General features: G+C 41.3%; 2 protein-coding genes across 2 annotated transcripts; both read right to left on the reverse strand.

The window, feature by feature from the left end:
- Positions 1 to 271: 271 nt before the first annotated feature.
- LOC118423805 (leucine-rich repeat-containing protein 74A-like) lies at positions 272 to 12,648 on the reverse strand. Its single transcript, XM_035832044.1, has 10 exons — positions 12,602 to 12,648; positions 12,102 to 12,183; positions 10,930 to 11,015; positions 9,681 to 9,875; positions 8,719 to 8,814; positions 5,045 to 5,167; positions 4,366 to 4,503; positions 3,404 to 3,489; positions 2,058 to 2,229; positions 272 to 579 (listed from the first exon to the last, which is right to left on the reverse strand). The coding sequence occupies exons 1-10, from the start codon at positions 12,623 to 12,625 to the stop codon at positions 277 to 279; spliced, it is 1,305 nt and encodes a 434-aa protein (XP_035687937.1). The 5' UTR covers positions 12,626 to 12,648; the 3' UTR covers positions 272 to 276.
- A 126-nt stretch (positions 12,649 to 12,774) lies between these two features.
- On the reverse strand, positions 12,775 to 16,973 carry LOC118420620 (leucine-rich repeat-containing protein 74B-like). The gene is made up of 4 exons (XM_035827507.1): positions 16,459 to 16,973; positions 15,002 to 15,189; positions 13,530 to 13,637; positions 12,775 to 12,915 (listed from the first exon to the last, which is right to left on the reverse strand). The coding sequence occupies exons 1-4, from the start codon at positions 16,526 to 16,528 to the stop codon at positions 12,775 to 12,777; spliced, it is 507 nt and encodes a 168-aa protein (XP_035683400.1). The 5' UTR covers positions 16,529 to 16,973.
- Positions 16,974 to 21,003: the final 4,030 nt, after the last annotated feature.

The raw sequence follows: 21,003 nt of genomic DNA on the forward strand, positions 1-21,003 counted from the left end.
AAATGTGACAATTTTGCAGCCCTTCATTACCTCCAAGTTAATTTCGGTCTTCAGTAGTTTGCTCAGGTGCAGCACAAAGCCTGGCATTAGCGTGTCAACGGAATCTGCTACTACAGGGAAGTGATATGTGCGTAGTACCACATCCCATATAGGGGAAGCAATACACTTTCTAACCAACTCCATGCTAGTGTAAGTTTTACACGTACATGCTAAACGGGTGAGTAGGGAAGAATTTCACATTGTGTATTTCTTCACCAAAGTATATTCAGAGGTGGATCATGTATGTGGATCAGTCCGTGTTCTACCAGCAGCACTCCCAGCCCGGCTGAGGGCGGAGCGAGGTTGGTCGCTGACCGGCGATGAAGACGACGTCAGTCTCTCGTTCCTATGTGGCTTCTTCCAGACACTGCCCACGACACTCATCAACTGCGGGGTCCTGGCCGCTGATTCCCGCGGTGTCCCCTCCGCGGCTCCATTTGTGCTGATCCTGCTGGCGGGTCTGCTCGTTCCCAGCCGGGATCCCGACCTCGTGCTGGATCGTGATGGATTGGTCTGCTTCTGCTTCATGCGATGGAGCGCCTGCAGCAATCAACATCATACATTTTATGTCATACCTGTGACGCGAAAATGTTCGATACGGGTGTTCCGGACCGGGCCGTACGCTTCCGTATCGCACAGGTTCGAAAGGCGTATCACACAGGCTTTCTTCGAGTAAATCGAACCATTTCGATTGGGCCGAATACGGCTCGGTTGGCAATTCGAATACCTGATTCGGACATTGGAACATTGCTGTTGCAACACTTTTGGTTCGAGGGCACCAAATTTGTTCAACTTCTGGCACATTTCGCATCAAAACATTGGGTTTTCTCAGGTGGGTATGACATAAATAAAATACAACACTGTGTATTCCGCATCACCCTCGGTCCCAGCCCTCCCGCGGGTTGGATCACCCTCCGGCCGTCGGGCGATCCGACCCGCGGTCTGGCTGATACCTCGGGCGATACGGAATACGTACGTCGTACTATATGTACGTCGATGAAGATTAGACATCCAGGTAACAAGATACGCCAAAAAGTAGTTACTCAAGCAACTGGATATGGTTTTGGAAACGTCCTTCCTTTGCTATTGGAATCAAAATTGTCTTCAGCTTGACTTGTCTTACAATGTCTTTGATTGGACATCTAAAATTGTCTTCATTCATAGTTAGGGTATAAAAAATCAGTCTTTTCCAGATCACTTCAGTGTCACTGACGAAGGATAGTGGATTCTATCCGAAACGTCTGACTGTTTCCAAAACCATATCCAGTTGCTTGAGTAACTACTTTTTGGCGTATCATACATTGTACATTTGATTCATTTTTTACCTACAACAATGTATTCAGGCGATTTATGAGGCTTAAGCAAAGTTTGGCTTGGATGTTTTCCATCATATTGTCCATAAGATCACACTAGACTAACATGTGACCTTATGGTAAGGTGGGACTTTTGCTCTCTTTCAACCAATGAAAATTGGGGTATTGTTTCCGGTCTGTGTGTTTGTGTTCCTGGATATTTGTGGCTAGCATGACTTAGGAACCTATGGATAGAGTGTAATCATATCTCATATGTGGACAGTATTTGGGAAGACCAAGGTCAAAGTTGGTTTTGGCTGCCTGGAGCTGGAGCAAAACTTTCGTTTTTTAAACATTTTTGATGTAACAACAAAGTGATGTACTAGCTTCATCAGGAACTGCAGAAGATTTTATTAATATTTTCTTTTATACAGACAGAGGCTCTGAGTATTTAGGGAGGATATGGAAGAAGATTGCACCCCCTACTCTTCAAGCAGAGGTTAGGCTCGGCTGTATTTTTAACGTTTGTTTTAGTCGTTTTTATCGGGCTTTCTATTTTGTATTTTATCTTGCTGTGTCAAAACCTAACTGGCTGGCGTACTTCAAGAAAAATGACAAAACAGAAAGCCCGATAAAAACGACTAAAAAACAGCCGGAGCCTAACCTCTGCTTGGAGAGTATGCACCCCCCTCCCCACTGCTTCTACATGGTGCCAGCATGTCTTACCCTGATCCAAGCCTCTGCAGTCCTGGGTTCCCTGTCCAACACGTCCAGGGCACCCTCCAACTTCTCCTTGACCTGTCTTCTCTTCCTTCGCTCCTCCAGGACCTCTGTGTACTTCTTCCACTCCTCCTCTCTCTTCTTCTTAAACAGCTCCTTCTGGCCAGCCATGACATCACTGCAGTCACAAATAATTCAAGAAATTTGTCAGCAGATTCTTCTTAGAATGTAAAGTTACATCAGATACTAGGGGTGATTTCCAGACAGAAAATTCAGGCACAGGTACGGTTCAGGTCCAGAGGTACAGGTTCCCGGTCAGGACCTGAACCTGGACCTGAGTTTTTGTGAAAACTTGTGAATGAGTGGTACTAAAACAAAATGGTCCAATTTTCTACAAAATTTAGGAGTACTCTACTTAGCAGAGTATCCAAATACCACTGGCATTTTAAAATTGTCTCTTCATGTAAACTCTGTAAAGTTTGGCTGTAGAAACTTGGTCTACCAAAAACTCTACTCTCCTTTGCTTTTTACTTTCTTGAACCGGTAAGCCCAAAAATGTGTAAACACCTACCAATATGATCTTGTAATTTTTTACTCCATTTAAAATCCGTTCCACTGTTTTTTTTACCAGTCAAACATAATAGTCTATCTGAAACCTTTTATTTTGCCATCTGTGGCATATATGTCCTTATTTTACAGCTGCTTTGTATGATCTACATTTGTTTAGAATGACCAGGAACTTTGGGGGAATCAGACAAAAAGTGATGTGCATGTGGATGTCATCCATATCATCAAATCAACATGACCTGTCTGGTGTGCTGACCTTGACCCTTATTCATTTTTCAGTATCTTCCATATACGATGGAAGGGGCAGGACAACAGGTGTGAAACACCACTCACTTATAAGCTGCTGTCTTAACCAATAACATGAGCAACAACAATATTTAGAAAATAAATGTAATATATAGTAACGTTAGTTCACCTTTATCCGTGCGGTAACCTATATCCGTTGTATATAAAAATAGGATATTTTGAGATTATTAAGTCGTAGGAAGGTAGTTTTACATTGCAATATTTTGAAGATGTTGACAATCATTTGAAACCCACTTCGTTGACCTGAAATCTCTAAATACCCAGTTTTTTTAATAACAACTAATCTACATGTAGGTTAACTCACGGATTAAGGTGAATCAGCATTATATAGTATGAAAAATAGTACTGTAACAATAATGAGCCTTGAATGACATTTATATTAACCATGTCCAGAATTGATTATGTTGATTATAATTTCTTACTAAAATCTTGATCAAATAGCATGTGAAATCATTCATTTGGTTGAGTAGGATACATACGCATAACTGATCATGCCATCCCCGTCGGCATCCAGGCGATCCAGCATGTGCTCGATTTCGTAAGCTGACAGCGGTATTTTGGCCCCCTGAAACAGAGGGTTAGTGGAAGCTACAGTGTAAACATGACTGTTACGTCGGAATCAAAAACCAAGATTATTAGGATTCATCAAAAAGAGCTTTGCAATGACCTGTTGGGGACTAGTTCATGTCTACTTTGTGCCTGTTCATGACATTTTGCCAATTGCAATTTTTTTTATTGACAAAAATCCCATCATTAATTTTCAAGCGATCAACTGGCAACCTGTTGTCAACTGTAAGACTAAGAGAATGTCATTTGCAAACGGTTGCCAACAGTTGCAGGCCCAGTGAGATACCCATTTAAGTCTCACTTTGTTGTAAAGGTCAGATGAGTGCAGCTTCTTCACTACTAGTACCAAAAATGCTTTTTCTTGTTTATCTTGTTTGGCTTCCTCACAGAAAATTCATCTTCCAGGAAGAAAATTATTCTGTCCCCAAGAAATGTTAGAAAAATGTGCTTGTCCATGGGGCAAGCAAATTTTTTCTTGTTAAGTTTCTGAGAAAATTTGAGATTTGTTTTCTTGTATTTCTCAAAATGCCTTTTCTTGTTTATCTTGTTTTGCTTCCTCACAGAAAATTTATCTTCCTGGAAGAAAAAAATTCTTGTATTTCTTAAGAGTTGAATCTAGTTAGAAAAAAACAAGAATTGCAAGAGTTTTTTCTTGCATTGTAAGAAAAAATAAGAAGATTTTGCTTAAATGTCTAAAAAAAATTTTGTAGTTTCTCGTTTTGCTTGAATTTTTTTCTACATTTTCTTCTGCAAGAATATTTTTCTTCATACAAGAATTGTCCATGGGGTAAGCAAAATAAGAAAAAATCATTTTTGGTAGTGTTAAGGCAGGTTATCTAAGCTTCTTAAGACAGCTTAGCCATCATAAACTGACCTTAAGGCCCCTTTTGAAGGCCTCCCTGGTGACTTTATCCCTGTCCTCCCTGTTGAAGCTCTGAAAGACGGTGATGACTCGTGTGTGGTTCTGGTAGATGTAGTCCTGGAACACCTGCATCGGGTCCCTCCGCATGTGCTGTTGTAAAGGAGGAAGAAGGGTATATGGTTTTGCGACCAACCTATTCACAATATGCATCACTGCCTGACAGGCTAAACCTTTACATTAAAATCGAAACAGGATGAACGTAACATGCTCATCTGCCACAGACATTGGCGTCCCACTATAACCGTCTAAACAGAAGATATACAGTTTGTACAGAGAAACTGACATGACATTGTCGAACCCATTCACAAACTCCATCAGCCTTTTTCATGTAATGGACCCATCTGCTGCTCTGTCTTTAACAGAGACGGGGGCCGACACAGGTTATCTGGACTTATGACCCATTGCTGCAGTCACGTGGCTTCAACGTCACATCCCAGATATAGTAGCAGACCAGTCCATTCCGTGAGCCAGTTGACTAAATTTGGGTAAGTCCCCTTTATTGTTTAGTATATTATATATTAAAAGTCTTCTTTCATACTGACAACCTATTACTTATCCTTCAATTCTGCTTGAAATTGGCCAGTCCCATGGTACTTTGGCCAATCATATAATGGCTGATGGTCCACATTACCTTTTTGTCGCCTACTATCCAGCTCAGGTCCTGTCCCACCCCTCCATACACTACACTGAAGTGTGGCCGCTCCTCTTGGACAACAGTGTACAGTTCCAGGAACTCCTGACTCAACAGGACATCCTAGCAAACAAACATGTAGGATATACAGTCAAACCTGTCTATATGGCCACTATAGACAGGTGACCACTATAGAGAAAATGTTGATCAATTGACCATGAGCAAGCTACATATGATTTCAGTTCCCACTAATCTTTCTCACCAAGTAACATTGTCTCGATCGGCAAATTCACCAACAAAGACCTGCACTTTAGGGACTGTACGATATTTATCAGGGGGGGAGGGCTGGTGCGTTAGGGGGGGAGGGCCATGTTAATTTTTTTTGAGCTGGGGGGAGGGCCATGTTACTTTTCTTTTGAGATAGGGGGAGGGCCATGTTAATTTTTTTGAAAGAATTGTTTATACTATTTGTTGTTTTGATATCTTGACATGGCCCTAAAACTGATAAAATAAGCCTTCTGAATAGCCTAAAATGCAAGAGCTTCCGGGGGGCTTCGCCCCCCTAGGTCCCCCAAAGTGGCGCTGCCCTGGACCAGCGTTCCCGTCAGGCATACGTCATTCCGTCTCCGGACTTTTTTTTCTGGAAAGACGCACTCGGCTCGGCTGAGTTTCCCCAAATATTTAAGTTACAAAAGCGGTGCGCGGTAAATATGTGAAGATCCAAAACTATACACTTTATTTTTTATTTACAACATTTCTTTTGTTTCAAAAGGACAAAATTTGCGGCAGAAAAGGGGCCGCAATATTGTTTTTAAGCGTCTGTGGCACATGGCGCGGCACGCCCCCCTCCCCAGACGGACTGTCGATCGCAGCGCCCAGCACGTTAGGACGTCTTTTCTGGCTACTCCTTCAAGGCTACACCGGCACTGATCACTGCCAAAGACGCAGCAGATCACCGTCCTTCGTATAATGTTTAACGTTCTTGGTCTCTATGTAAAAAGAAATCCAGCGGTGAGCCAAAGATTTCACGCCGAAAACGGGGTTACCTGAGGTCGCACGAAACAAACGCACGCTCGTGGAAAATGACGGCGCGGCCTTGTAAAACCCGACCGATTCGATAAATGATAAATTTTAGTAAAATCATCGGGCAAAATAGAAAAAAAAAAACACAAGGTGTGATGGCGCCGTTGTTTTATCCTCTGGAAAAACTACTAGCATTTGATGCGGGAGGGCGCAACATCGATCGCACGAGGTAGGCATTCTTTATTCAATGTCGGAAAAAAATTGGCAGGATTTTTCCATGGGCTGACGAACTCACTGGCTAGAGCCCTGTTTGGAAGCATCAAAAACCCAGAATTTTCATATAGACATGACTGGACAAATAATACCCGGGCCAGATCACGGACTGCTGATTCCCCGAGCTTATAGTTACCTTTGCCATTCTGGCTAAGGTTATGTTTTAGGCTTGTGAGTCTGTCTGTGTGTGTGTCTGTGTGTCTGTTAACAGCATAACTCGAGAAGCCTTTGATGTATCCCGATTATATTTGGTAGGTGGGTAGGGGTCGGGAAAACGAAGGTCAAGTTCGATAATGGGCCCCCTAGCGGCTTGCTAAGGTACTGCAGCAGAACCTCAATTTTTGATATCTCGTGTTCTGGACATGCTGTGGTTATGATTTTTTAGTGGTAGATAGCCCTTGAGGCAGAGAGTAAGTGCCGTAAGTTTGGACCCCCTAGCAGCTTGTTTGGAACTGCAGTCACCGATTTCCTTTCAAACTTTGGACGAGAATAACTGGAGAACGTGCTGATGGATCGTCATGATTTTTGGTATGTAGATAGCCCAGGTAACAATGTACATAATGGAATACTGATTATGCAAATCAGCAACTAATTTGCATAATTAATGAGGAAAGTTTATAACTCCACTGCATTTCACGATAGGACTTTCAAACTTGTCACATATATAGATGAGAAAGAGAGAAATATCAATGCATATTAATTATGCAAATGACAGCCTCATTTGCATAATTAATGAGAAAATATGAACGTGTTGACGGATCGTCATGATTTTTGGTCTGTAGATAGCCGAAGGGAAGACTTACATGATGGAATTATAATTATGCAAATCGACAGCTAATTTGCATAATTAATGAGGAAAGTTTGTAAATCCACTGCATTCCTTTATAGGACTTTTAAACTTGTCACATTTGTAGCTGAGAAAGAAAGAAATATCAATACATTATTAATTATGCAGATGATGATCTCATTTGCATAATTAATGGGAAAATATGAACGTGTTGACGGATCGTCATGATTTTTGGTATGTAGATAGCCTAAGTAAAAACTTACACAATGAGATACTAGCTATGCAAATTAACAGTTAATTTGCATAATTAATGACAGAAGTTGATAAATCCACTGCATTCAGTGATAGGACTTTCAAATTTGTCACATATGTAACTGAAAAAGATGGCAGAGAGTAAGAGGTGTATGTTTGGGTCCGCTAACGTCTTTCCTTGAACTGCAGGAGCCGGTTTCAAGAAGGATGAAAGTATCATCATGTTTTTTGGTATGCTGATAACTTAAGTGATGCTTGATACAATTTAATATTATTATGTAAATAGGGATCTAATTTGTATGAGCAATGGGAACCAACTCCAGGCATATAAAATAAAATGTAATGAGTAACACATTCTACATAACAAACCTGGTTTATTTGGCAAAGGTATGTGTTCGTGGAACTCTAGTTATAACATATTTTTGGGGGAGGGCGGACGTCGATTACTGAAAAACGAGAGTAAAAAAAGCAACCGGCATCCAATCTCAAGGGCATAATTTTCCTCTCAAATTGCAGGAAATTCTGTTTTAGAGGGTTTGAAAATCCAAATTTTCCCGGGGGAGCATGCCCCCGGACCCCTGCCCCGACGCTGTGAAAAAATCCTGGCGAGAACACTGGCGCCCTTGTGCCCTGACGTCTATATTAAGATTATTTTATCGGTTGTTTTTCTACCCGTTTGATTATGCCTGTCGGGGGGGAGGGCCATGTTGATTTTTTTGAGGTGGAGGGGGAGGGTCACGTTAGATTTTTTTGAGATGGGGGGGAGGGCCATCAAAAAATTTTTTGATCCGACTTCCAATGCACCAGCCCTCCCCCCCCCCGATAAATATCGTACGGTCCCTTAATGCTCAAGGCATGCATACCTTCTGCTACCGCCAAAATGACCCTGTCAGGAACTCCAAATCCTCGCAAACTACAATTTCAAACTCGGTGCAGGGTGACATAAGGCTGCAGTATGGTTGCAACAGGCAATGTTTCTGTATCAACGGGACCGGAAATCGTGTGGCCATGGCCGCTAAGCCTATTTCTTAATCATTACGAATCCAAGGGGCCGACAAAAAGTGGTCACTATGGCCAGGTGGCTGCTATGCAAAGGTGGCCGCTAATACAGGTGTCTCCCTCCACTAGTGTGTAGACAGTAGCTAGCCTCTCAAATCTGCATTAACCAAACTTAATGTTTGGGATAAAATCTGTAAGCAGCGACACCTATGCTGCAGTACAATGTGAGCAAGTCAAATTTGCCCTTCTGAATGTGACTGACAGATGCTCTGAAACGTCAGTGGAATAAAGCTCTTGGTTGTGTGCAAAGAATCTTGTTATTCTGTAGCTTAAGCCTTACCGTTAGGTCCAGCACATGCATCCCAGACTGCTCGTTTCCTCTAATAGCCTTGAGTAGCTGCAACGATCCATCCATGTCAATAGGGTTCTTCCCAAGCTAGAAGATACATCCAAAAATAGTTTCATCAGGTTGGTAGAATATAGGATGAAGGAGAATTCTTATTTAATACACAACCAGTAAGTACTTACTTTGCTTACGTTTTGATGTGTCTCAGACACCTTCATCAGAGCTTCTAACTAAAGTTCTGCTTCTCACCGCTATATGTGGCTGATGTAGGTAGCGCTTTTGCGGTGAGGGGGGATACAAGCAAAGCCATGTATGGGACTGTTTTCTCACCGCAAAAGCGCCACCTACATCGGCTACATATAGCAGTGAGAAGCAGAACTCCAGTTAGAAGCTCTGACGAAGGTGTCTGAGAGACATCGAAACGTAAGCAATGTAAGTACCTACTGGTTGTGTAATAAGAATTCTCCTTCATCCTAGAAGATACAGTTTGTATCAACGTTGAGATATCAGCTGTTGTTGCTGTAATGTGAAGAGCTTCTTTAACACTAATCCAATAATCAAAGTTTTTTCTAGATTTTATAGATTTCTTTCCAGAAAGCATATCCCAAATTTACTCTATGAAACAATATTTAGAACAAATTGAAAACTGATTCGAACAATTGACCATATCTCTGGAAGCATGCGGGTCATGTTTGCGTACGTTCTGAAAATTTGAAATAATGGCTGCCCCTGTGACTGTGGCACGGGCATCGCTCAGCTTTTCGACGAGTTCTCATTGCATCTTTGCTCAATGAAGGTCGACATGCAATGAGATAGTGTTATCTAACCTTACTATGCGTAAAAATGACTTGAAAATTGAATGTAAAAAAAAATGAAAAAATCGCATTGGGTGCTTTTTAAAATCCAGACCTTATTGTACACAGTAGTTAATTGATAGACTGACCACAATTTCTTACCCTAAGCGTCTGTAGTGTCTTGTTGATAAACAGGGCCTTCGCCATTTTCATGGCGCCTTTCGATGTGATCCTGTTGTTGGTCAGATCGATGTACGTCAGAACCTCGTTGTACTTCAGCACGGTCGCCAGGCCAGACGCACCCTCGTCATCAAACCCGTTCCACGACACGTCCAGCCACTGCAGCGTGTTGTTGCTCTGTAAAAAGATTTAGCCAGACTTTTGCTAGCATTACACCCGTGAATAGTTTCCTTTTTTCCAATTTTATTTGTTGTTTCTCGGATTTCACGACCCTATTTTGTCCGATTTGAAAAAAACAAACTTTCCAAATTAATGGCCATATCTTATTCTCGTGTTGACAAAATTTCACTGCCTCTCCTTTCTCAAATTAACTATAGGCCTCAGATTCCAGTAGCTGTACGTGCCTATTTTGGACAGTACATTTATGATTTTTCTTTATACTTTGAACTTTGCTTCCAGGGACCCCCTGAATGTTGAAATGTTTGTGTTGTGTAACTTGAGTAAGCCCCTCGATCTCTCCTATCCCCGAGTGTTTTTTTTTCGACCGACCGACCAAATTTTTTTCTGAAAAAATCCGAGAAACAACAAATGAAATTGGTGTGGCCTAGGTTGGTAAGTTGAAGTCACTAAATAACAAAATTCTTTGTAAACAACCAAGTGCCTTGATATTGTAAACATGTTGTCAACATTAAAGGCAACATTTTCACAAAAATGCAGAATGTTTTCCCTCTTGATGTTTTGTAAAGCTAAGAACACACCAGGAAAAACAATATGTAGAACAGTACTGTCTATGTACTGTATATACTTGACGTTTGGGACTGCATCTGTCAGCAGAGACACCTATGCTGCAGTGCCATGTGAACCAATCAGAATTGCTCTGAGAAAAAGCACCTGGTTGTGTACAAAAAATCTTGTTATGTAGTAGTGACCTTTTTCTAGTTTCTTTAAAGCAGGTCCTCTGTGACTTCTAGGTCAAAGCACAATCACACCTTACACTGATATAATATACTGTTAGAATACATGTATGCCTATGGACACTATGCCATTCCATTTTGTTTTAAAAGAGTTAAAAACACTGTTTGAAATGAAGTCTGTTATGCAGAGAATATTCATGTCCTTCATCTTGCCAACGTGTATCATTCCCTTTATATCATGTCCATTTGAAGTATATATGGAATTAATTGTACATCACTTTTGCAAAGTGAATCTAAATCTGTACGGAAATGCCTACCCTTATTCCCCTGCACAGGGCAAACACACCCTTCTGTCGTAGGTGATTCCAGCTGAGGTTCAGGGCGGTGATGGTTTCATTCGCACCTGGATAAAGCCAACACATGGTTGAAATGTTGTCAAAGCAAAACATTGGCAATATTGGTGATACAATGAAACAGCATTGTGCTGAACAATAAAAAAACAAACAAACTGCAAAATAGTATCTGTCCTTGGTGCTGAACAGCATGTGCACCATGAAACAGTTTGTCCTTGGTGCTGAACAGCATACACACTATAAAACAGCACCTGTCCTTGGTGTTGAACAGCATACACACTATAAAACAGCACCTGTCCTTGGTGCTGAATAGCATACACACTATAAAACAGCACCTGTCCTTGGTGCTGAACAGCATACACATTACAAAACAGCGGCTGTCCTTGGTGCTGAACAGCATACACACTATAAAAAACAGCACCTGTCCTTGGTGCTGAACAGCATACACACTATAAAACAGCACCTGTCCTTGGTGCTGAACAGCATACACACTATAAAACAGCACCTGTCCTTGGTGCTGAACAGCATACACACTATAAAACAGCACATGTCCTTGGTGCTGAACAGCATACACACTGATATTGTTTCTGTTCTTCGTGTGCTGAACACCATTTGCATCCTAAAACAGTTTGGCCTTGAAGCTGAACAACATCTGTCAAATGTAACTGGTTCTTCCCTGAAGTTGAACGAGATTCACACAATGAAACAGTTTTCATCATCGGTGATGAAAATTTGCACCACGAAACTTTTTTTCCTCCGACAGTGCTGGAAAAAAGCTAAGCAATGAAATTATTCTAACCTTAGTAAGTGGTAATTTTCTAATTTCAAATAAGTTGTGTGAAAGGAAAAGTTTGTTTGATAAGATAAATATGGATTTAATAGTTTGCTTTTATTTTGCAGTTGATCGAAACTTACAAATTGAGAGTAACAAAATGTTTGAATTGAAATAAAAATATAGAGATGTTGACGGACAAAAACAGAACACGTCTTAGTGAAGCAATTTTCTTCATACACCAAGTTTCTATTGGACGTTGCTATATTACGTTAATAATGGACAATAAATGAACAAATTGTGATATGCCTATATCAAGATATAGTCAGAGATGTAAAACATCTTTTCTGTAAACACTCAGTACCTATTCCAGCTCCCATGAATCCCCCGCCAACTTCACTAAACTCGTTTCCACTCAGGTTCAGTTCCTCCAAGTGTCTGTTGTTCTAAAAGCAAGAACAGTGAATTCCCTTTGACTGCCTTTTAATAAAGTTTGTAACAGGTTACTAATATAAAATCATGATAGATAGGAGCAGGAGTACATCAAAATTGACAGCAATGAAAATTTCAAAACCATGCACAAGATATAGACTGTATTACTGAAACTAGTGTTTTTTAACCCTCATATATCTTGTGCTTTAATCTACCAATTGGAATCCTACAACATGTATGAGTGAGTGAGTGAGTGAGTGAGTGAGTGAGTGAGTGAGTGAGTGAGCAAAGGAGTCAGCATGCTAAATGCTGCTAATGTGCTATTTTTCCTGTTAAGTGGCGACACCAATATTCAAGAAGTTCTCTTTAAACTGTGACCCTGCATTTTCCTATGTGCATGTTGGATCAATAGAACATAATGGTAGTATGTACCTGCATGGCACCAGCAAAGAACATGGCATCTCTGTCACTGAATTTGTTTTCTGTACAAAGTAAAGAATTAACATGTTAGCTAGCAGTAACTTACACTAGGTCACAGTTATCCATGGGGTAACATATATCTGTTGTTTCTAAAAACTGAGCACTAATTAATAAGGGATATCAAATCAATATTTTGTAGCCAACAAGTGCAGCCAAGTAAGTGCAGCCTTACCTGCCAGGTTGACTCTCCTGAGAGACCCGTTCTCCACCAACATGTCTCCCATCGCCTCCGCTCCTTCTGTACCGAGTCTGTTGTTGGCAAGGTTCTAGTAGGCATGGAAGAGAAGAGAATGAAAAAGGCATGCTGTTATGCACAGTGTTCTGTTGTCATCCACTGTTGGCGAAGCGCTGCTTAACACGGTTCTTTATTCAGAATAAAGACATATGCCATGACCCCGCATGAGGGTGTTTAAGCATCCTTAATGATGCAATAATTGTTTTCTTAGGTTGAATGAGAATCTGCATGTGAAAGTTGCACAACGCAGTCTTGCAGGGTATATGGTACAAACTAGGCATTGGAGCTTTCTTTTACACAACCAATAATGTCTCTCTCTTTAACGTCTCTTATGTTTCAAAGTCTATCAGACTCCTTCCTCAGAGCTTATGACTGGAGTACTGTTTCTTGCCTCTATGTAGCTGATGTAGGTGGCGCTTTTGAGAACACAATCCCAAACGTGGAAGGACACTAACTTAGCCACGTTTGGGATTGTGTTCTTGCTGCAAAAGCGCCATCTACATCGGCTAATGATAGCAACAAGAAGCAGCACTCCAGTCTGATAGACATTGAAACATAAAAGACAGATATGAGAGATATTACTGGTTATGTAAAAGAAAACTCATTGTTCTACCAACCTGATGAAATTATTTATGGAAGACTTACTATGTCTGTGATGCTGGGGTTTTCCTTCAGCATGTCCGCCATGTACTCCGCCCCCTCGCCTGTCATCCAGTTATCCTCCAGACTCAGCCTCTCTATGAAGGTGTTGATCTGTGTGTTGTCGACAATGACAGATGGATTATGAAGTTCACTCATAGGAGGCCACAATTATGTTTTTATATAATAATAATACCGGGTGTATTTTGCAGCCAGTACGTACCCAAAGTGAGGGTAATGAGGCTGTTTAACGTGGTCGAGGCACCTCCTCGAGCACGGGACCCCCATATTCAAACTGTAATCAGGGAAAACAATCCCACCAAAACTGAAAAAAATAGTGTAAAGGCACACTGGAGAATCATGGATTTTAGTCCTGACTCAAGCATCCAGACTTTCATGCTGTATGCACTGAGCAGGGATAACGATAGGTGTGTTAACTTGTGTGGGTTTTCAGCACCAAGGACAGGTATGCTCACAAATGGGTGGCCGGTGTTCAGCGCCAGGAGCAAGTTTGCTTTCCTGTGTGAATGGTGTTCAGAAACAAGGACATGTGTGCTTGCCTTATGTAGGAAATGAATGAATGCACTTCCCACACATGGCGACCGTAAGCAAGAAAGAAAAGCCTGCAGCAGTCAACACGATGTAACATAACGTTAGTTGGCAAGACTTGATGGTCTCTCCCCCTTCCCAACTAGCGCGACGCTGGTATGGATCCAATTCTAGCTGAGGATTCGGCAGAAGCAACTAAAGTAGAAAGTCACCGCTATAATTATATGGATGCCACGTTATTCACCGACTAAGCCACGTAAACAACAAACTTCGTGAAAGTAGCCGCAAAATATCTCGTAAAAGCATTTCATGAATTGTTCACGGTGTCACAGCGACCCCTCGTGACCAGAAAGCAAAATACAGATCCTTTGTTGACATAGGAAAATAATCTTCAAGTCGATTGGCTAACCCGGAGTCTATCGTTGATATGATTGGCCAAAGCTAACCAATGGCAGACAGACAAATATGATAGACAGGGGAAAATGTCCCGTATGCGTTAAATTGATACACTACTATTGGTCAATGCGAAGACACACGCATTATCTCTACCAATGACAATGCTTAAGTCATTGTCAAATTGACCAATCACAGATAGGAAATCAAAATTTTTTCGACTTGAATGATGGTAGTAATATTATCTTCCGCAAGGCGACGCTTCTGTACCAGTACGCCATTGTGCTGTACAACTACAAAATGTACTGTCACTCGAGTTATGGCCACAGCATATAAATTTTATTGATAACATCAGACTTGATTGTGACCTAATCATGTTAATCAGGTACGTTGTATCCTATACAATTGTCGAGCAATAAAGTTCATTCATTCATTCATTCATACTGAAAAAATTGTTGTTCGGGCTGAATAACTCTAGTTGCATTTCATTACTCGTTCCTTGATACTGTTCGAGAGTCGCTAGATGTCTCTCTTACCGTGAGGGCTGTTGCGATACACTTCGTCCCTGTAGGACCCAGCCCGTAGTGGTCCATGTTGAGCTCCCTTGCCGTTATCTGGCGCAGAAACGTGGAGGCCGGCACCACCCCTGTCCTTCTGCACACTGACCGGTACAGTCTTGTCATCTCACTCACAGGGTCGTATTCCTGAACCACGGCCTCAGGTTCTGATGAGAGGAAAGAGTGGACTGTTGAGTACGAACATGATGCGTTATGTCATGAGACGTTTTACCGTTACGCCATGAGACGTTTTGCAATGCCAGCAAACAAACAAAAGACACCACTTTTCTGGGTAGCGTCTGTGTTAGGCCACGGCAAGTCAATTTTATGGATGACATCACCTGCAGACTACAAAATTAACGCCAGAGGGTTAAAAAAACAAGATGGGTAAAAAAAAGTGGCTAAAGTGACATCATAAACGTTGTAACAAGAATTAAAGCGACAAAACATGCTATCACAGCCCACAAGTCTTTTAGATCTGTATTCAATCAAGAAGCGCACAAAATGTGGTAGACTAGTACTGGTATCACATACTAAGTTGACAGCTACACCACTGCACTCATGGCTACCACATCGGTACCACTTTTATAACTATTAAACTAGTTTCACTTCTACAACGGCAGTCATGGCTACATGTACCTCACTAGTGTCACTTCTACAAGTACAGTCAATGCTACAGCATACGGCAAGGCATATCTTCCCATTTTTGTACTGTCTCTTTATGTTGACCACTTAACGTTATATCGGGAGGGAGGCATTTTTTGGTTTGTTTTCTTACGAATTAAAGGCAAAAAATAATGTTATCCGTAGAATTTATTGGCTGTGGCAATACATTTTGTTACAAACGTTACTAGTGACACAACACTGTGACTGTTGAGAGGTGGGCCAAGCCTACACAAGGCTACACACATGGCTACAAGGTGAAGACAATTTGATGTAAAATAGTGATGAGTTGTAATACTAATAGAATATAGGAGGGGTGATCAATATGTTCTGAGCCTCACAGAGACATAATGTGCACAACTCAAGTTTCGGGACATGAATATGAAGTGCCAAAAAGCAGTTACTCAAGCAACTGGATATGACTTTGGAAACGGTCAGACGTTACAACTAGCATCCATTACTTTTCGTCAGTGACACTGCTGAGGTCTTGTTTGAGAGAGGTTTTATATCGTAGTTGTGAATTGACCTGCAAAAGAGATCTAGTTGGAGAACAGATTTGTCCTAACTAATACTACCTGAATGTCTAACCTTCATCGACGTATAGCATGAACATCAACTAAATTTTACATAAATTTTGTTATTAATTACTTTCCAGTCGACTTCCTTGTAAAGGGCAGTAGGTAAGTGACAAGGAAAAGAAGGTTGAACGAATGTCTTGAATGTTGAGGCTGAGAACTTATTGATCACCCATAGCTAAGTATTGGTTAATTTACCTTCTAATTCCAGGTCCGTTTCGTAGTCGTCCGAGTCTCCCATGTCATTATCGAAGTCCGGTGTGGCCATGGTGTATGTACGTTACGCCCTTCCGACGGCAGTCATCAAATAAACACTTCCAACATGTCCTCTTCGTTGAACATCATTCGTACACACGACACATTATCTAGTCTGACTGAGACCAAGTCAGGCTCTGGACGCATTTGAAACGTCCGTAAATCGGTGGTAAACTGTTTACGACAAGAGGATCTTTGCATAAGTCTGGAGACACGATGCAGTTTTGTTTGTGTGATCAGGAAGTTTTGAGACTAAACACTGGGCAGGTGGTCGGCTCTTCAAGACAGGTGCATATAAACGTGCACTTCTGGCACTCGCCTTCGATTAGGAGACGCTGATTCAACGGTGTAGTATTCCAGAAGCCTTCGCCAACGGTCCACATAAATCCCCAAACAACGAAATCCGCTCCCGGCTATAGATTATTTATGACACATTCAACGTAAAATCAGGAAGATACGACTACCATAACAAAGCAAACACGCGGCCTTACTTTCAGGAGACAGCTGTACATACAAACATACGTACATAAACACTATTATATACAGATATCCCTTTGTAAACAACTCGCCTAAGTACGCACGACTCCAATAGCAAGTCCAAGTGAGGATTCTATATCGGTTGTGTTGTTTTGAAGAGTCCCTGTATTGCTTCTAAGGTTTGGCGAGCGAGTCGGCGACCTATATATCAACACCAACTGTAGATTATGTATCCATAGACACGTAACCAATTCATTTGGCATTGTCAGTATGATTAAAGCTATACTCAGTACATTGACAAATAGAAAAAGGCTTTTGTGTACCTGTGTTGTGAGAAGGATACATCTGTCAGTGTCACATCTGTCATCACCCCCTCAAAATATTGTACAGGTAACCCACATCTTCGACGAAACCACTAACGGCTTCCCTGATGTGTTTTTTCGTTGTAAAATTTTGCTATGGTGGATCTTGAGTTATCTATACATATACGTATCTGAAAGAGAAGACTGGCTAGGATTGTGCTGAATAGCCTAGAGATGACAGTGATGCTTGGATACTTTATGTCCATATCGTGACGTGTCCTTTCGGGATAGAGAAAGGCTCTTTGTAACAGAACAGTGGATGCACCATAACTGTCACATGGGAAAGAATACAACACCCAAACTATTGAAATTACCTATTATGAAAACTCATAGTAAATTCACTTTTGTGCCGGATCTTCTTTGTGAAATGTCGGCGAGGCCTATCATTGTTGGATCACGACATATCTATTACAAGAAAGGAGGTTTATAATATGTAATATTTGTGAGTAAATGTAAACATATGACACACGTATTAAAAGGGAATTCCACTACAGAAGGGAGTGTTATTTTTCAATTGATAACGTATCAATAAATACATAATCAGCCGACCGTTTTGTGGGATTCCACTTGTGGTGAATTATGTGATGTATGTTTTGTAAAACAACATGACACTCACTAAACCCATGCAGACCCTATCCATTCGTTCTCTATACGTATAGACACTTTATTTATCGTGCATATTTTCGGTATACATGAGGATTTCTATGCACACCAAGGCCAATTTATATTGCTGTGTATACCAAAGAACACAGAACAAGACGAGCAACCAACACAATAATCATTTTCTACTGAATGAGTTCGTCTTTGCGGTACTTCTTTGTGATACTGAAAATGTACTAGGAGCTGAATGTTCGTCAAGTAGCATTACGGCTTGCTGAAGACTGTGTAACAAGAATTCATTAGCTCCCCCGGGCGCCTCAATGCTATATTGCACCTTATGTAAGTCATAGCATATGCATAGATCTTACATGAATTTGACAGGAAAATTTGACCTATATTAATTGACAAACAGAAAGACGAAAGTACCGTTTCATTTTTACAAAGTGCAAAATTTTCATTTCGCAAATTAGGATTGAAATTTGGACAATTGACAATTTGACAATTGAAAATGGACATTCACTAACTTCTGTTGGTAAAATGTGAAAGAAACTCAACATTTACGATCTAGCTATCCCAATTTTGTTTCATATGGAAAGTTTAATATATTGATTTATGGCAGCCTAACAAGTGTCCGTAGGATACAAGCCTCCGTGAGGTAATTCCCTCCGTGAAACGGACGGTTTGTAGCGACTGCTGTTTGTATGTCAGAGCGATGTTTGCCAGCATGATAACTAGAAAAAGCATTAATGTATTGTTTGATATTTGGTATGTTGGTAGGTCTTTATATGAAAAAAATGATAGGAATTGCGGTTCGATAGAGTGCTCTAGCGGCGTGTTACGGTACTTTAGCGGAACGTCCGGTTTTGATATTTTTTGTTCTAGACTTGTAATGGTTTGCAGAGTGGAATAAGGTGTCTATGATCGTTACGACAACTAAATCGATGAACATAATATCATAAATTAATGGTCATTACTTGAATATTTCCTATTAAAATAGAGGAAACTAGACGTACATAAGTCACGAAAATGTAACAATATAAACTTACAGTAGGGCGACTGATAAGCCACGCCCGGACCCACAAGGGCGAATGAACTGAACTACACTCCTGAAGTCAAGGTCCTCATCGACTCCCGATGGACGAACATCATCATCAGGGCGACGACCAAATTACTCCCTCCCGTGGAGGCGCTTTCATCAACATGTGGATATCCGATAGGCTTAACCTTCAAGTACAACTTTGGTTTTCCTAATCTCTCGCCGTGCAAATGTCACGATCAATTAGGCGGTGCGTTTTCCAGCTGAACACCTCAGGTTATTACTCGCACTTCACTCCCATGAAGGTAGATTTACCGACAGACGGACAAACATCCGTTCTCAGTATCGGCTACTGTAAAAACTAAAATGTACACAATGGTTTTATGTTCGGGCCTTTCGGGGTGAACTACTTTCTAGTATTCGCCGAGAACTGAGAACCATCGCGAAAACTCAAAAACAATCCGCGAACACTCCATCTACCGTGAAATTAAATCCACACGAACATTTCGTCTTTCATAGTAATTACTTCTGCTAGATAGTGATAGTTTTGTACGATCTCTGCTATTCAAAAGTCGTTATAAAGTGATGAGATTCGATCACATTACATGTTGCCCTAAATGGCAAATGTAACATGAACTTAGTTGTGGAAAAAACGTGCCGATCTCATCAAATAGCAAGTCTATACTACCATAAAACATCCACATGAATTTACAAGACACGTCACTTTATTTATTTTACCAGGAACAATGCAACTCAGGTCATCCTAGACCTATTTTTCAGGCAATCCTTGGCATATGCACATACATAGAAACAACACAATAGCAATAAATAACAGCATATCTGTAAAAATAGCATTACTAAGCCATTAGGTACATGTATAATTGGTAGAGGACATATCTTCGAATCTGTTATGTATTCTTTCATTTTTTACATGGCTTACAACACTTTCTATGCCGCATTGTTTCTTACAACATTTGTATCATGAAACGTGGACATGTAGAATAAACAATATGTATCATTCTGTAAAATCTAGATAAGCTAGGCTCACGATTGTTCTTCTTTTCTTGCTCTTCTTTACAGAGAAATCACAGATTAAAAAGATTGTAATTGAGCTCTGATTAGTCCAGCATAAAAGCGAGCAAAATATACATTTGTAGCTTGCGTAGTGCAGTGCTTAACGGCCCTGAATATGGACCAGGAAGCCGAGAGTTCGAGTCCCGGATGCGTCGCTCACCAGACATGCATACTACTGGACGTTAAGCCGTTGTCCATTGTGCTTGTTACGTTGAAAAGAACAAGAGGGATTTCCCCCAGTACAATAAAGCTGTTTTAAAACACTGTACACAACGTCTGTCTTCTCTGTCACAACCAGTGGCGGGGAGAGGCCGTTATAGCCGGCCACGGACAGCAGAGTTTGCGTTATTCTTCGGTCACTATTGGAAAAAGAGTGCTGGACATCACAGGCTTTTTTTGTCGCACTTTTGGACCGGGCTAAAAGGTCGGGCCCCAAATTTTCATCGAACTAGGACTTAAAATCAACCCGGGACCCGGTAACAAATATAGATACCGAGACTTACCTAAGAGGTATCCCCGCGGTATCCGGCAGTCAACCGGGACAAATTTGTAGCTTCCGAGACGACCGGGGCCACACATCCGACGGACATCCGTGCAATTGTGACCGAAGCATATCACAGACTATTTGGTAAGAGTTTTTGTTTCGTTCAATCTACGGATCGAGTTCGACGTTTCCGACGTGGCTGTTACGGAAGAGCCGTGCGACACCGCGTCGGACCTCCTGAAGACGGAACCCGTAGATCACAGGGTTGATGGCGGAGTTCAAGATGACGAAGACAAACATTCTGGCAAGAGAAGCGCTGTCTTGAGTGAACATGGCCATCTTGATAGCAAATGGCATCCACCCCACACTAACACCACGGTGATGATGACAACGGTGACCGCGGATTTTCTGCTGACGCTCGGCGGGGCTCCCACGGCGGCTTCCTGTGCAGCGGT

The sequence above is a fragment of the Branchiostoma floridae genome, chromosome 1 (assembly GCF_000003815.2).
Source record: "Branchiostoma floridae strain S238N-H82 chromosome 1, Bfl_VNyyK, whole genome shotgun sequence".
NCBI classification, from domain to species: Eukaryota; Metazoa; Chordata; class Leptocardii; order Amphioxiformes; family Branchiostomatidae; genus Branchiostoma; species Branchiostoma floridae.

What these genes read in the sequence shown, in the direction of transcription:
- LOC118423805 (XM_035832044.1), bottom strand. Translation starts at nt 12,625, where the DNA reads ATGTTCTTTGCTGGTGCCATGCAG. An exon ending in AGACACTACAGACGCTTAGG is followed by an intron (nt 8,815 to 9,680) that starts GTAAGAAATTGT and finishes TGTATCTTCTAG; the next exon opens with CTTGGGAAGAACCCTATTGA. An exon ending in CCTTCAAAAGGGGCCTTAAG is followed by an intron (nt 3,490 to 4,365) that starts GTCAGTTTATGA and finishes CCTCTGTTTCAG; the next exon opens with GGGGCCAAAATACCGCTGTC.
- LOC118420620 (XM_035827507.1), bottom strand. Translation starts at nt 16,528, where the DNA reads ATGGCCACACCGGACTTCGATAATGACATGGGAGACTCGGACGACTAC. An exon ending in AACGGACCTGGAATTAGAAG is followed by an intron (nt 15,190 to 16,458) that starts GTAAATTAACCA and finishes TCCTCTCATCAG; the next exon opens with AACCTGAGGCCGTGGTTCAG. An exon ending in GTATCGCAACAGCCCTCACG is followed by an intron (nt 13,638 to 15,001) that starts GTAAGAGAGACA and finishes GACAACACACAG; the next exon opens with ATCAACACCTTCATAGAGAG.